The 12,242-nt window shown below is 51.2% G+C and overlaps 1 protein-coding gene across 1 annotated transcript in view; it reads right to left on the bottom strand.

Annotated features, from left to right (window-relative positions):
• The window catches only part of CABIN1 (calcineurin binding protein 1), a 100,132-nt gene that overhangs the window by 43,668 nt on the left and 44,222 nt on the right, over positions 1-12,242 (bottom strand). Inside the window, exon 29 of the mRNA XM_054392900.1 lies at positions 10,647-10,760. Within this exon, the coding sequence (XP_054248875.1) occupies positions 10,647-10,760 (114 nt within the window). The remainder of the gene's footprint in view (positions 1-10,646; positions 10,761-12,242) is intronic.

Here is a 12,242-nt window from a genome sequence, read left to right as displayed (position 1 = left end):
ATTATGAAACAGCTCTGCATAACTAAACACCTTAAAGCCATGAGCATGGCAGAGTAGGGATTCTGTTTGGTAATGAACACCTCTTAGCTGTTGCAGCAGCCAGCCATGCTGCCATAAAAAGCAGCAAGAACACAAGACAGCTTTCTGTGATAAGGAAAGGTAAACGAGCTGTTGGAGCTGTCCCTGCTGACTGCAGGGGGGTTGGGCAAGATGACCTTTGAGGGTCCCTTCCAACCCAATGCAATCTGTGAATAGTTACTGGGCTTCAGGCTGCTTTACAAACGAGCAAATGTTTAAAGCCTCAGTAACTGGGAGTATTTACCACACCTCTGCTTCATTATTGCCTCGGTGTAGCAGCATTATTTGATAAAGGTTCATTACCAATTCTAAACAGGGAAACAAACTTATCTCTGCAGAGTTTAAAGGGTACATTTTCCACCACAGATTAGCTTTGATTCCTTCAGGTTCTAGAGGTTCCTTATCAATTCTTATCTCCCTCCATCAGCACTTTTATTAATCACCAAGGAATTTCCCTGGATTGCATTGCAGCCTCCCACAGCACACATGGTCTGCACCATCACAAGCAGAATGACTTCTGCACCACTTGCAAGTGCAGGTGTTCATGACTTGGGGTGCCCCTGAGCAAAAGAATTCCAATCTGATTACCTATGGTAAAAACACCTCAGTGAAGCACAAGTGGCATCCCCTGTACCTGTGGGAACCAGCAGGGTGTGGGACTTCATATTCCAGGCACGAGATACGTTACAGACCTCCTAAGATTCAGTGGCAAAAAGCGGACACGACCATTTCCTTAGTGGTGACAAAAAGGGAGTACAAGGCAGAAGCACACCTCCAAGCCACACCTCTTCCTCAGGCAGTCCTGCTCCCATTGCTGCCTGTTCCAGGCTTGCTGCTGAAATGCCTGCTGCAGATGGCTGGCACCACTGCCCCCACGTTCTTGGGTCACAGATCATAGAATGGTCCAGGGCAGAAGGGATCTCCAAAGCTCATCCAGTCCAGCCTCCCTGCAGTCAGCAGGGACATCCCCAAATGGATCAGGCTGCCCAGGGCCTCATCAAGCCTCACCTTGAGTATCTCCAGGGAAGGAGCCTCAACCACCTCCCTGGGCAACCTGTGCCAGTGTTCCACCACCCTCATAGTGAAGAACTTCCTCAGGATATCCAATCCAGATCTGTCATTCTCTAGCTTGAAGCCACTGCCTCTTGTCCTATCCCTGCAGGCCTTTGGGAACAGTCTCTCTCCATCCTTCTTGCAGCCCCCTTCACGCAGTGGAAGGTTGCTATCAGGTCTCCCTGGAGCCTCCTCCAGGCTGAACACCCCCAGCTCCCTCAGCTCTCACAGGCCTCTTCATTAATCACTTTGACACAGGGCAGTGTTTGGGACACTGTTCAAGTCTTCTGGCTGATTAGGGGTAAGAAATGATGCAGTATTTTATCTGCAGCCTGTGCAAAGCAAGGTTGTAGAAACAGAATGACAGTGTGGTAGGGCTAGAAGGGACCTCTGAAGATCCATCAAGTCCAACCCTCCTGCTAGAACAGGATCCCCCAGGGTAAATCACACAGGAGACAGCTAACACCTACTGCTTTTTAAGCTTGGTTTAGGGCATACAGAAAGAAAAAAACATGACTTTGTGCATTTTGGCTGGGGAGGGTGGATGGGAAAAAGACTGACAGAGCAGTCCCAAAGATCTTGAAACATGGCCAGGGTCAACAAGATGACCTAACATCTGTCCTTTTCAAAACAAATACCACCACGAGTCCTTGCAGCCCAGCAAACCAGCCTGAGAAGGAGAAAACTGTCCTAGGAGATCCTCAAAGACCTGGACTTACCTTTCAGTTAGTTAGGGTGAAAAAGGAAGAGAGCAAAGCACTATTCTAGACCATCCCAGAGGGGCAAGTTTGTATTTCACTCTGTCTCTGGCTTTAGGAGTCTCATTTCATCAGAGGCCTCCCCCTCCCTGAATCTTTAAATCAGGAACAACCAGAGGAAGTTGGAGGAACATCTCAGCCAGCATCACCAGACTCACATCACACTGGGGATGTGAGCCCCAGCACATGCTCTCCAGTGCCACAATACCAGGAGCCAGATGGGAGGGATTTGACACTTTGAAGCATTTTTAACTTGCACACTGGGATTTCTTGATGAAAGGTTCTGGGGGGAGTAACAAATGTTCAGGAAGATTCCAGACCTCGCTGTACTGTCAAGATAAGGCTGCAAGCTTGCCTTGCAAACACAGCACAGAGTTTGTTAAGGTTAAGAGATCTGAAATTCTGTTCCACTTTCAGCTGAGTCCCTTCATTTCAGAGGATATGCATGGTAAATCCTGGCATGAACTCTGGTCCCACTGAGGAAGAGGAGATTCCATCTTTTGTTTTTGAGGAAGCAGGACATTGTTTTCACTGAGAGATGGCTCTTTTTCTTTTTCCTTGCCAAGACAAGAGTCATCTCAAGTTTCCAGTGCAATGGGAGGCCTACAGCAATTAAAAGGTGTTCTTCCTTCAGCAGCAGCATTTATTTACTTCCTTTAACTCAGATATTTTTAACCTTCTTGCATACAGTCAGGTAACAACAGCTACAGGATCAGAATATCTGCCTAGAATCAGAGCATCCTAGACTGGCTCAGGTTGGAAGGGACCTCAGAGTTCATGTCCTCCAACCTCCCCACCATGGGCAGGGACACCTCTCAGCTAGATTCAGCTGCTCAAGGTCTCATCCAGCCTGGCCTTGAACACCCCCAGGCAGGAGGCAGCCACAGCCTCCCTGGGCAGCCTGTGCCAGACTCTCACCACCCTCACACTCAACAACTTCTTCCTCAGCTCCACTCTAACCCTGCTCTGCCTCAGCTTCAATCCATTCCCCCTTGGCCTGGCTCTAGACACCCTCAGCAAAAGTCTCTCTGCAGCCTTCCTGCAGGATCCCTTCAGGTCCTGGCAGGCAGCTCTGAGGTGCCCCTGGAGCCTTCTCCTCTCCAGGCTGCACACCCCCAGCTCCCTCAGCCTGGCCTCACAGCAGAGCTGCTCCAGCCCTTGGCTCATCTTTGTTGCCTCCTCTGGCCTCACTCCAGCAGCTCTGTGTCCTTCTCCTGCTGGGGAACCCAGTCTAATCCAGAGCAGCAGATTTTCTGGTCTTATGTAAGTATTTCCCAGGGCTTTCATTTTGCCAGCTTCACTCTGCCACTGGAGACAGCTCTCAGGTTTTCAGGCAGGAAGACAACTTTGCTTTGCTTTACCTTCTTGTTTGGAGAACAGACAGAGGCAGGAGATTTGCTTTTGCCTCAATTATTTGCAAAAAAAAAAAAAAAAAAAGTCAAGGAGAGACTTGTCAAACTGTGAAGGGAGGAAAGTGACAGACTGAAAAGGCAGTGCCAGCACAACCCAGAAAGCAGCCCCACGTGTGCATGGCTCACCTGCCTACACTGCCACAGCAGTGCTGTGTCCAGAACACACCTGCTGGGACTTCTAGCAAAGACTGCAGGAGGAGAGCAGCACTCACTGCCTGCTCCTTCACAAAGAACCACCCCACCCTGCAAAAGATTCTCCCCTCTGCTCCCACACCTCGCCAGCAGGGTCACCTCAGCTGAATGATGTGGCCATGGCACCTGGGGATGTGGTTTAGTGGCCATGGTGGTGGTAGGTGGATGGCTGCACTCGATGATCCTGGAGGGCTTTGCCAGCCAAAACAATTCTGTCATGCCATCACTGTTTAAATGCTAGGCTGAGAGCTCTCTGAGCAGGAAATGTGTCAGGCAGTCAGTCCTGTCTGTCTCTCTGTCTCCTCTTTTCTTCCTTGATTCAAGTCTTTTTGCTTCCTAAGTGCCTGGGTGCCAGGAGGCACAAGCTGAAATCCTACCTTCTGACATAGGAGCTGATGCTTCTGAACTGCAGCAAGGGGACCGACTGGATTCTGCACACAGCCTGGCAATGCTCTGCACATTTGCTGATCCCCAGCCTTGCATTCCTCCTCTATTTTCTCTTCTGCTACAATGAAAATGCTTTTGAAATTGCACTGCATTCACACCTGTTGCTTAGCACCTTTGCCAGCAATATGGACACTGGCACTGAGGCACCCTCAGCAAGTCTGCAGATGACACCAAGCTGTGTGGCCAGCTTGACATGCTGGGATTCATCCAGAGGGACTTGGGCAGCCAACCTCATGAAGTTCAACAAGGCCAGCTGCAAGGTCCTGCCTCTGGGTCAGGGCAATCCCCAGCACAAATCCAGGCTGAGTCAGGAGCAGCTTGAGAGCAACCTTGAGGAGAAGGCCTTGGGGCTGTCAGCTGGTCACAAACTCCCCAGGAGCCAGCAATGGTCCCTGGCAGCCCAGCAGGCAGCTGTGTGCTGAGCTGCATCCAGAGCAGGGAGAGCAGCAGCACAGGGAGGGGATTCTGCTCTGCTCTGCTCAGACCCCACCTGCAGCACTGCCTCCAGTTCAACCAAACCCCAAGACACTCTCTTAAAGCCTCAGTGCAGTCTGCCAGGAGGAACAAAGGAGGGACGTGTAAGCAGCAATCATTTTAGCTGTTACCCCAAGCTCATGGAATGATCCCCACCATCTGACTGCTTAGGGAACCCCCAGCATTTTAGTGACTCACCCCAGTCCCAGGATGGAGACCACAGTTTAAGTGCCATGGGCAGGGACACCTCACACCAGATCAGGTTCCCCAGAGCCACATCCAGCCTGGCCTTAAAAACCCCCACGAGTGAGGTTTCCACCACCTCCCTGGGAACCTGTGCCGGTGTCTCACCACCCTCATGGGGAACAACTTCTTCCTGACATCCAATCTAACTCTCCCCTCACCTAGCTTGGACCCATTCCATTCCCCCTAGTCCTATCACTACCTGACACCATAAAAAGTCCCTCCCCAGCTTCTTTCAGAGTTGTTTGTTGCCTAGCTTACCTTGGTCTAGAAATTCATCTGTTCAACAAAAGAACCTTTTCCTAGGGAAAAGAGGATGGAAAAAAAAGGAGCTGTTTAACATCCACTGGCACAACCACAGCTCAGGACCCCATGCTTGTATCTCCAGGGGTTTAGATTGATTGGCATCTTTACTAGCTGGGCCTTGGAAGCCTGCAAAGTTATCCAGAGAGAACAGCATGGGTATGTGGAGACAGAGAGCTCTGTGAGCAAGGGGCATTTTTCACTGATGAGTTCCTTTTTTCCAAGAGGCTGGAGTGCAGGACTGTAAACAACATGTTGGGCAGAGGCTGAGAAACTTATTGAGCTTTTTATAGGCAGCTTCAAGGCTTCTGGACTCTGCTCTGCTCAGACCTCAGCTCCAATCCTGCCTCCAGCTCTGGTGTCCCCAGCAGGAGAAGGACACAGAGCTGCTGGGGGGAGTCCAGAGAGACTTTTGCTGAGGGGGTCTAGAGCCAGGCCAAGGGGGAATGGATTGAAGCTGAGGCAGAGCAGGGTTAGAGTGGAGCTGAGGAAGAAGTTGTTGAGTGTGAGGGTGGTGAGAGTCTGGCACAGGCTGCCCAGGGAGGCTGTGGCTGCCTCCTGCCTGGGGGTGTTCAAGGCCAGGCTGGATGAGGGCTGGAGCAGCTGAGTCTAGCTGAGAGGTGTCCCTGGGCATGGTGGGGAGGTTGGAGGAGATGAGCCCCAAGGCCCCTTCCAACTGAGCCAGTCTAGGATTCTATGAAATCTCTTAGAATAAGCTCAAGCTCTCACCACTCCCAGCCAGTCTCACTCACAGGGATGTACAGTAAGTTCCTTTGAGTCCTTTCTCCTCTCCCCAGTCTGATTTAAGTGGCACTGTGTTTCTCAGGAGACTCATACTGCACACAGCAGATGTCTAGGAGCTGGAGGCACACTTGCCAACTGAAAAGACACACACCAACTCTGAGCAGCAGGAGAGTAGCATAGATCTATCACCAGCCAAGGACAGGAAGGAAAGCAGAGCAGTAGAAGTTATAGGGAAGTGATTTTAACATGCTGCTGCCTTCAGTTCAGGCTTTTCCAGCACATGGTAGGAAAGAGTGAACATGAGGTTTTGGTCAAGTTGCCTTGAAGAGCTGCCCTTGGCCCTGATAATCTCTGGTTCTCCAGGCCAGACTGGACTCAATAAATGTCTAGAACAGGTTCAGCCCTGCCCTTAGCTGACATCTCACCAGTTTCCTCTAACAGAGACAGCAAATCTGTAAAGAGAAATCACTGCTACCTTTCATCTACTGGCTCCTGCTACCTTAACTTAGAATCACAGAACTGTCAGGGTTGGAAGGGACCTCAAGGCTCATCCAGTTCCAACCCCCTTGCCATGGACAGGGACACCTCACACCAGAGCAGGTTGCTCACAGCCACATCCAGCCTGGCCTTGAAAACCTCCAGGGATGAGGCTTCCACCACCTCCCTGGGCAACCTGTGCCAGTGTCTCACCACCCTCATGGGGAAGAACTTCTTCCTGACATCCAATCTGAATCTCCCCATTTCTGGTTTTGTTCCATTCCCCCCACTCCTATCACTCCCTGACACCCTAAAAAGTCCCTCCCCAGCTTTATTGGAGCCCCCTTCAGATACTGGAAGGCCACAACAAGGTCTCCTGGGAGCCTTCTCTTCTCCAGTCTGAACAGCTCCAACTCTCTCAGTCTGTCTCCATAGCAGAGCAGCTCCAGCCCTCTGCTCACCCTCATGGCCCTTCCCTGGACACCTTCCAACTTGACCCTGCTTACTTGGACCACAGAGTGGAGAGCTTGAAGGATACAGCAGAGAATAAACAAACTGGGTGTCTCCTGGAATGAAATCCAGCACAACTATCCTGAAGAGTCTGCAGAGGAATTCCTGCATTAGAATCCACTGTGTGCATGCACAGCTTCCACAGGGAGGGAACAGCTACCAAAGAAGGACATCGAGGTCTTGATGACAAGAAATCATTATCAGCAGGGAAGATGTGCCAGGAAAATACAAACACTGCACATAAAACCATATGGAGAAGTTACTGGAACACTGAGCTGGACCAGCAGAATGCTGCTTTCCCCATCACCACCCACCCACAGCCTGATGAATCCCCAGCATCTGTGCACAAAGTTTAACTTTGTTTTATTAATAGTGGCAGGAAAAATGAATACAGAAAAGAGAAAAAAGAAAAAAAGAGCCTTGCTATATAAAGCAATGTTTGGGGAGGGTTTTTTCTTTTTTTTTCTTTTTCTGTTGCTGAATTAATTTCTAATTTAGTTACCATAGAAACCATCCTGGAGTCCTCTCCCTCTTTAAAAGAAATAATTAAATAAATGAAAAGTTTCTCCAGCTATTGACACACAGACATAAAGAGGACAAAAGCTACAGGCTACCAGGACATGCAGGTTAGAGAGAAATGTGTGCCTGGCCAGACAGAAAAGCCTTGGCATTCATTTCCAGAGGTACAGCTGAAACTCAGGAGAGGCTGGAGCAGCTCTGCCATGAGGCCAGGCTGAGGGAGCTGGGGGTGTGCAGCCTGGAGAGGAGAAGGCTCCAGGGGGACCTCAGAGCTGCCTGTCAGGACCTGAAGGGATCCTGCAGGAAGGCTGCAGAGAGACTTTTGCTGAGGGGGTCTAGAGCCAGGCCAAGGGGGAATGGATTGAAGCTGAGGCAGAGCAGGGTTAGAGTGGAGCTGAGGAAGAAGTTGTTGAGTGTGAGGGTGGTGAGAGTCTGGCACAGGCTGCCCAGGGAGGCTGTGGCTGCCTCCTACCTGGGGGTGTTCAAGGCCAGGCTGGATGAGGGCTGGAGCAGCTGAGTCTAGCTGAGAGGTGTCTCTGGGCATGGTGAGGAGGTTGGAGGAGATGAGCTGTGAGGTCCTTTCCAACCTGAGCCAGTCTAGGATTCTGACTGCCATCATCATTCACACAATGGCTGCACCATTAGCAGGGCCAGGAATGTGCTAGAAAGATCAGGCTCATTCTTTTCTCTTTGGGAGACAAACAGCTACAATAATGCAGCAAGCCCTTTTATTTTCTGAGAACTGACAAAAGGGAAGTCCTGTGCATCCTGGCATTCCTGCAGTATGGCAAAGGAGAAGGAATCAGGGCTAAGGGAATGTCCCTTTTTTGCTCATTCTGGAGGCAATAAGAAAATGAGTTCCAAGAGCTTTCAGTCACAGCTGAGTGACAGCTAACAAATTAGATAACAGCTCATGACACATGGGAGGCAGAGCAGCAGCTCTGCAGGAGAATTTAACAGCAGACAGCTCTGCTCAGGTTTATTTCTTCCCATGCAGTACTGTCATAAACATTTAATAAATAATTCTGCCAGGAGTATGCATGATTTACAGCATGCCTGGGTGGAGCAGGCTGGCACAGGCCCTACTTGGCTTTGAGCTGCAAGCTCTCTCTCTGTTGCTCACTGCTGTTTGGACTTGTAAAATTGAGTCAGCTCTCATTTCAACAACCCTGAACCTTCTGGGCAAGAGAGAAACCCCATGAATGCTACCAGAAGAAAAAGGTATTTCACTAGGAAGGTCTGTACAGAAGGCCACACAGACATGCACTTAACTCTGTTATATCACGAAGGCAAAAGATTTCTCTAAAACAAAGCCAAATGCATTTCATGGGAGTAAACAAAACACTTCAGGCAAAGTGTTTCTGTTGAGGAGGACCCTGGAGGACAAACCAGCTCACAGAATCTTTAGGTTGGCCATACACTGTCTCAGATTAGATGTGACTACTTACTTTTGTGGAGCTCTCTAGTTTCTGGTTTATCATCCAACTGCAAGTGAAGACAGGAGCTGGGACAGTGGCTGCACCACCATCTGCATGCAATGGAGGACAGCCCAGGCTGCCTCCTGAGCACTGACCCAGATGGTGCAGCACATTTGCTCACCCACAGCCTGCCCAGGAGCTCTGCAGTCGAGGGTTAACACAAACAAGGTCAATGCAGAGTTGTGAGAAATGTTTTTTTCTCCCCAAGTTGTTCCCAGCTTTGTCCAATTCTGGAATGTCAGCTAGCACTAACAGCTTTTTTTCACAGGCACTTGTAGGTAGCCCTTTCCCTCTGGGATCTGGATCTTGTCACTGTGCTATGTCTGTGTCATCTGTACTAGATTACTGCCACATGCTCCACATGGAGTGATACTTAAAGAGGATTTGGGTAGAAAAATGAGACCACCAAAAGACGTGATCATGCTAAACTCACAGTGGACACTGTACCTGGGGACAGGAAGATTAACTCCCATGCCTGTGGGAATAAATCAGGATGTTATCACTGGCTGATCTGCAAAGGCCTCAAGGAGTTGTTTCGCTGTCTGAGGCACTCCATGTGCTAGGTATGGGCAGCACAGCTGAGACACACTGGAGCTGAGTCTCCACACAGACATCTCTTAAGCCTGGAGGCAGTGATCTCTACAGAGGACTTTTGACTAACATTAAATGTGTCTGTTGGCAGACAGTAGGTCAAGCTAGGAACATAATTTTCACACATCAGGCTCCAGGAAGACCTCAGAGCAGCCTCCCAGTACCTGAAGGGGCTACAAGAAGGCTGCAGAGGGACTGTTCCCAAAGGTCTGCAGGGACAGGACCAGGGGCAATGGTTTGAAATGAGAGCAGAGCAGATTGAGACTGGATGTGAGGAACAAGTTCTGCACCATGAGGGTGGTGGAACGCTGGCACAGGTTGCCTGGGGAGGTAGCTGAGGCCCCACCCCTGGAGATATTCAAGGTCCCTTCCTAGCATTTGGTGCTTCTGTGATTCTGTGTTGTTCAACCCATCTGAGGGATTATAATCAGAGAAAAGCACTCACCTTGTACTTACCAGAAGTTTGCAGAGGTGCTAATTAACACAAGACCCAGCAAAAATGAAGATGTTAACAGATACCAAATGGAAATAAATATCACAATGGAAATATTAGAGCAGAGATACTGGATGGGAAAGCAGAAATGTCAAATTCTGTCACTGCAAGCACAGGCAACCATGTAACAGATACAGAGCCCAGGAAGACAGAGAGAACATCTCCAGGTTCTCAGCACACACTCCAAGCCACAAAACAGCTACAGAATCCTAAAAGAGCAGAAGGCACAAAGCCCTGGATCATAGCACAGAAAAGCCTGAGGTGCTGAATACACCAGCAGTGTGTTAGGTTGCAATCACAGCAAGGAACCTGACAGATAAGTGCTCAGCTAAATCTCAGAAGTGTTCGGTGTCCCATGCCACTGAGGGGCACAGACACCCCTGAGGACTAGAAGATGGCACAGGGACAGTTTATATGACAGTGCTGCTCCTGCACTCTGCAACTTGGAAGCAGTCTTTCTGCTGAGGCACCCCTCAAAAGCTGATTATAACAAAGCTCCTTCCAACTGCAGAGACTCCTTGGAGTGACCAGTACTGGTGTTTTAGGTTTTTGTCATGAGGAGTGCAAGCCAGGTTGCCCCAAACAAGAAGACAACAAACATGAACACAACTCCAATTTTGACACAGGGCCCAGCCACCAAGCACCTGGTAAATGAGGTTGGTGCTTTCTCTCCCCATGTTTTCAAGCTCATCTGAAATAATCCCTCCAATATGACTCCCTTCAAAAGGGGAAAATCCCAGCAAATATCCCTTGGATACAGCTCTGCCTTTCCTCTGGCCACTCATGGCCACTTGTTCTTTCCCGATGCCAGCCCTCCCCAAGCAGAGGCAGGTGTTAGAAGGGTGGCTGAGAGAGTTCAGCTGCATGGACTTACATTGAAGAAGTTGGTCTTGTTCCTCTCACAGAAGAGGCCCTGGGCAGGCATGTGCTTCAGCTGCTGCCAGGGCACCCCGCTGCCCAGTAGCACGTCCCGAGCCCACTGCAGGTTCTGTGGACAGAAGGGGAGAGGCTCAGTGGCAGCAGGCAGGGGGCACAGAAGTGCCACAGCAACTGAGGCACAACATGCTCACTTGCTTTTATTAATCTGCACTGCCATTCCTCACTTTCCATGGAGCTGCTGCTCCAACAGTGTCTGTAAAGGAATGTGGTCTGGAGAAGACATCCCCCAGCAGAGAGAAACCAGCTTGTTTCTGACAGCAGGTACCCAGCCAGCCCCCAGCACACTGCTCAGACCCTACAGATGCTCCATCCACCCCCAGCATACTGCTCAGGCCCTACAGATGCTGCATCCACCCCCAGCACACTGCTCAGGCCCTACAGATGCTGCATCCACCCCCAGCACACTGCTCAGACCCTACAGGTGCTCCATCCACCCCCAGCACACTGCTCAGGCCCTACAGGTGCTCCATCCACCCCCAGCACACGGCTCAGACCCTACAGGTGCTCCATCCACCCCCAGCACACTGCTCAGGCCCTACAGATGCTCCATCCACCCCCAGCACACTGCTCAGGCCCTACAGATGCTCCATCCACCCCCAGCACACTGCTCAGGCCCTACAGGTGCTGCATCCACCCCCAGCACACTGCTCAGGCCCTACAGGTGCTGCATCCACCCCCAGCACACGGCTCAGACCCTACAGGTGCTCCATCCACCCCCAGCACACTGCTCAGACCCTACAGATGCTCCATCCACCCCCAGCACACTGCTCAGACCCTACAGGTGCTCCATCCACCCCCAGCACACTGCTCAGGCCCTACAGATGCTGCATCCACCCCCAGCACACTGCTCAGACCCTACAGGTGCTCCATCCACCCCCAGCACACTGCTCAGGCCCTACAGGTGCTGCATCCACCCCCAGCACACTGCTCAGACCCTACAGATGCTCCATCCACCCCCAGCACACTGCTCAGGCCCTACAGATGCTGCATCCACCCCCAGCACACTGCTCAGGCCCTACAGATGCTGCATCCACCCCCAGCACACGGCTCAGACCCTACAGGTGCTCCATCTACCCCCAGCACACTGCTCAGACCCTACAGATGCTGCATCCACCCCCAGCACACTGCTCAGACCCTACAGGTGCTCCATCCACCCCCAGCACACTGCTCAGGCCCTACAGATGCTGCATCCACCCCCAGCACACTGCTCAGACCCTACAGGTGCTCCATCCACCCCCAGCACACTGCTCAGACCCTACAGGTGCTCCATCCACCCCCAGCACACTGCTCAGACCCTACAGGTGCTCCATCCACCCCCAGCACACTGCTCAGGCCCTACAGATGCTGCATCCACCCCCAGCACACTGCTCAGACCCTACAGGTGCTCCATCCACCCCCAGCACACTGCTCAGACCCTACAGGTGCTCCAGCCAGCTCCCAGCACACTGCTCAGGCCCTACAGGTGCTCCAGCCAGCCCCAAAGCACTGAGTTTTGCTTCCTCTTTTCCCTCTCTTCCTTTCATTGAATCCA

This window comes from Indicator indicator, chromosome 26 (assembly GCF_027791375.1).
Source record: "Indicator indicator isolate 239-I01 chromosome 26, UM_Iind_1.1, whole genome shotgun sequence".
Lineage (NCBI taxonomy): Eukaryota > Metazoa > Chordata > Aves > Piciformes > Indicatoridae > Indicator > Indicator indicator.
Note: the sequence above shows the minus strand (reverse complement) of the source record. Positions and strands in the feature narration are given on the sequence as shown.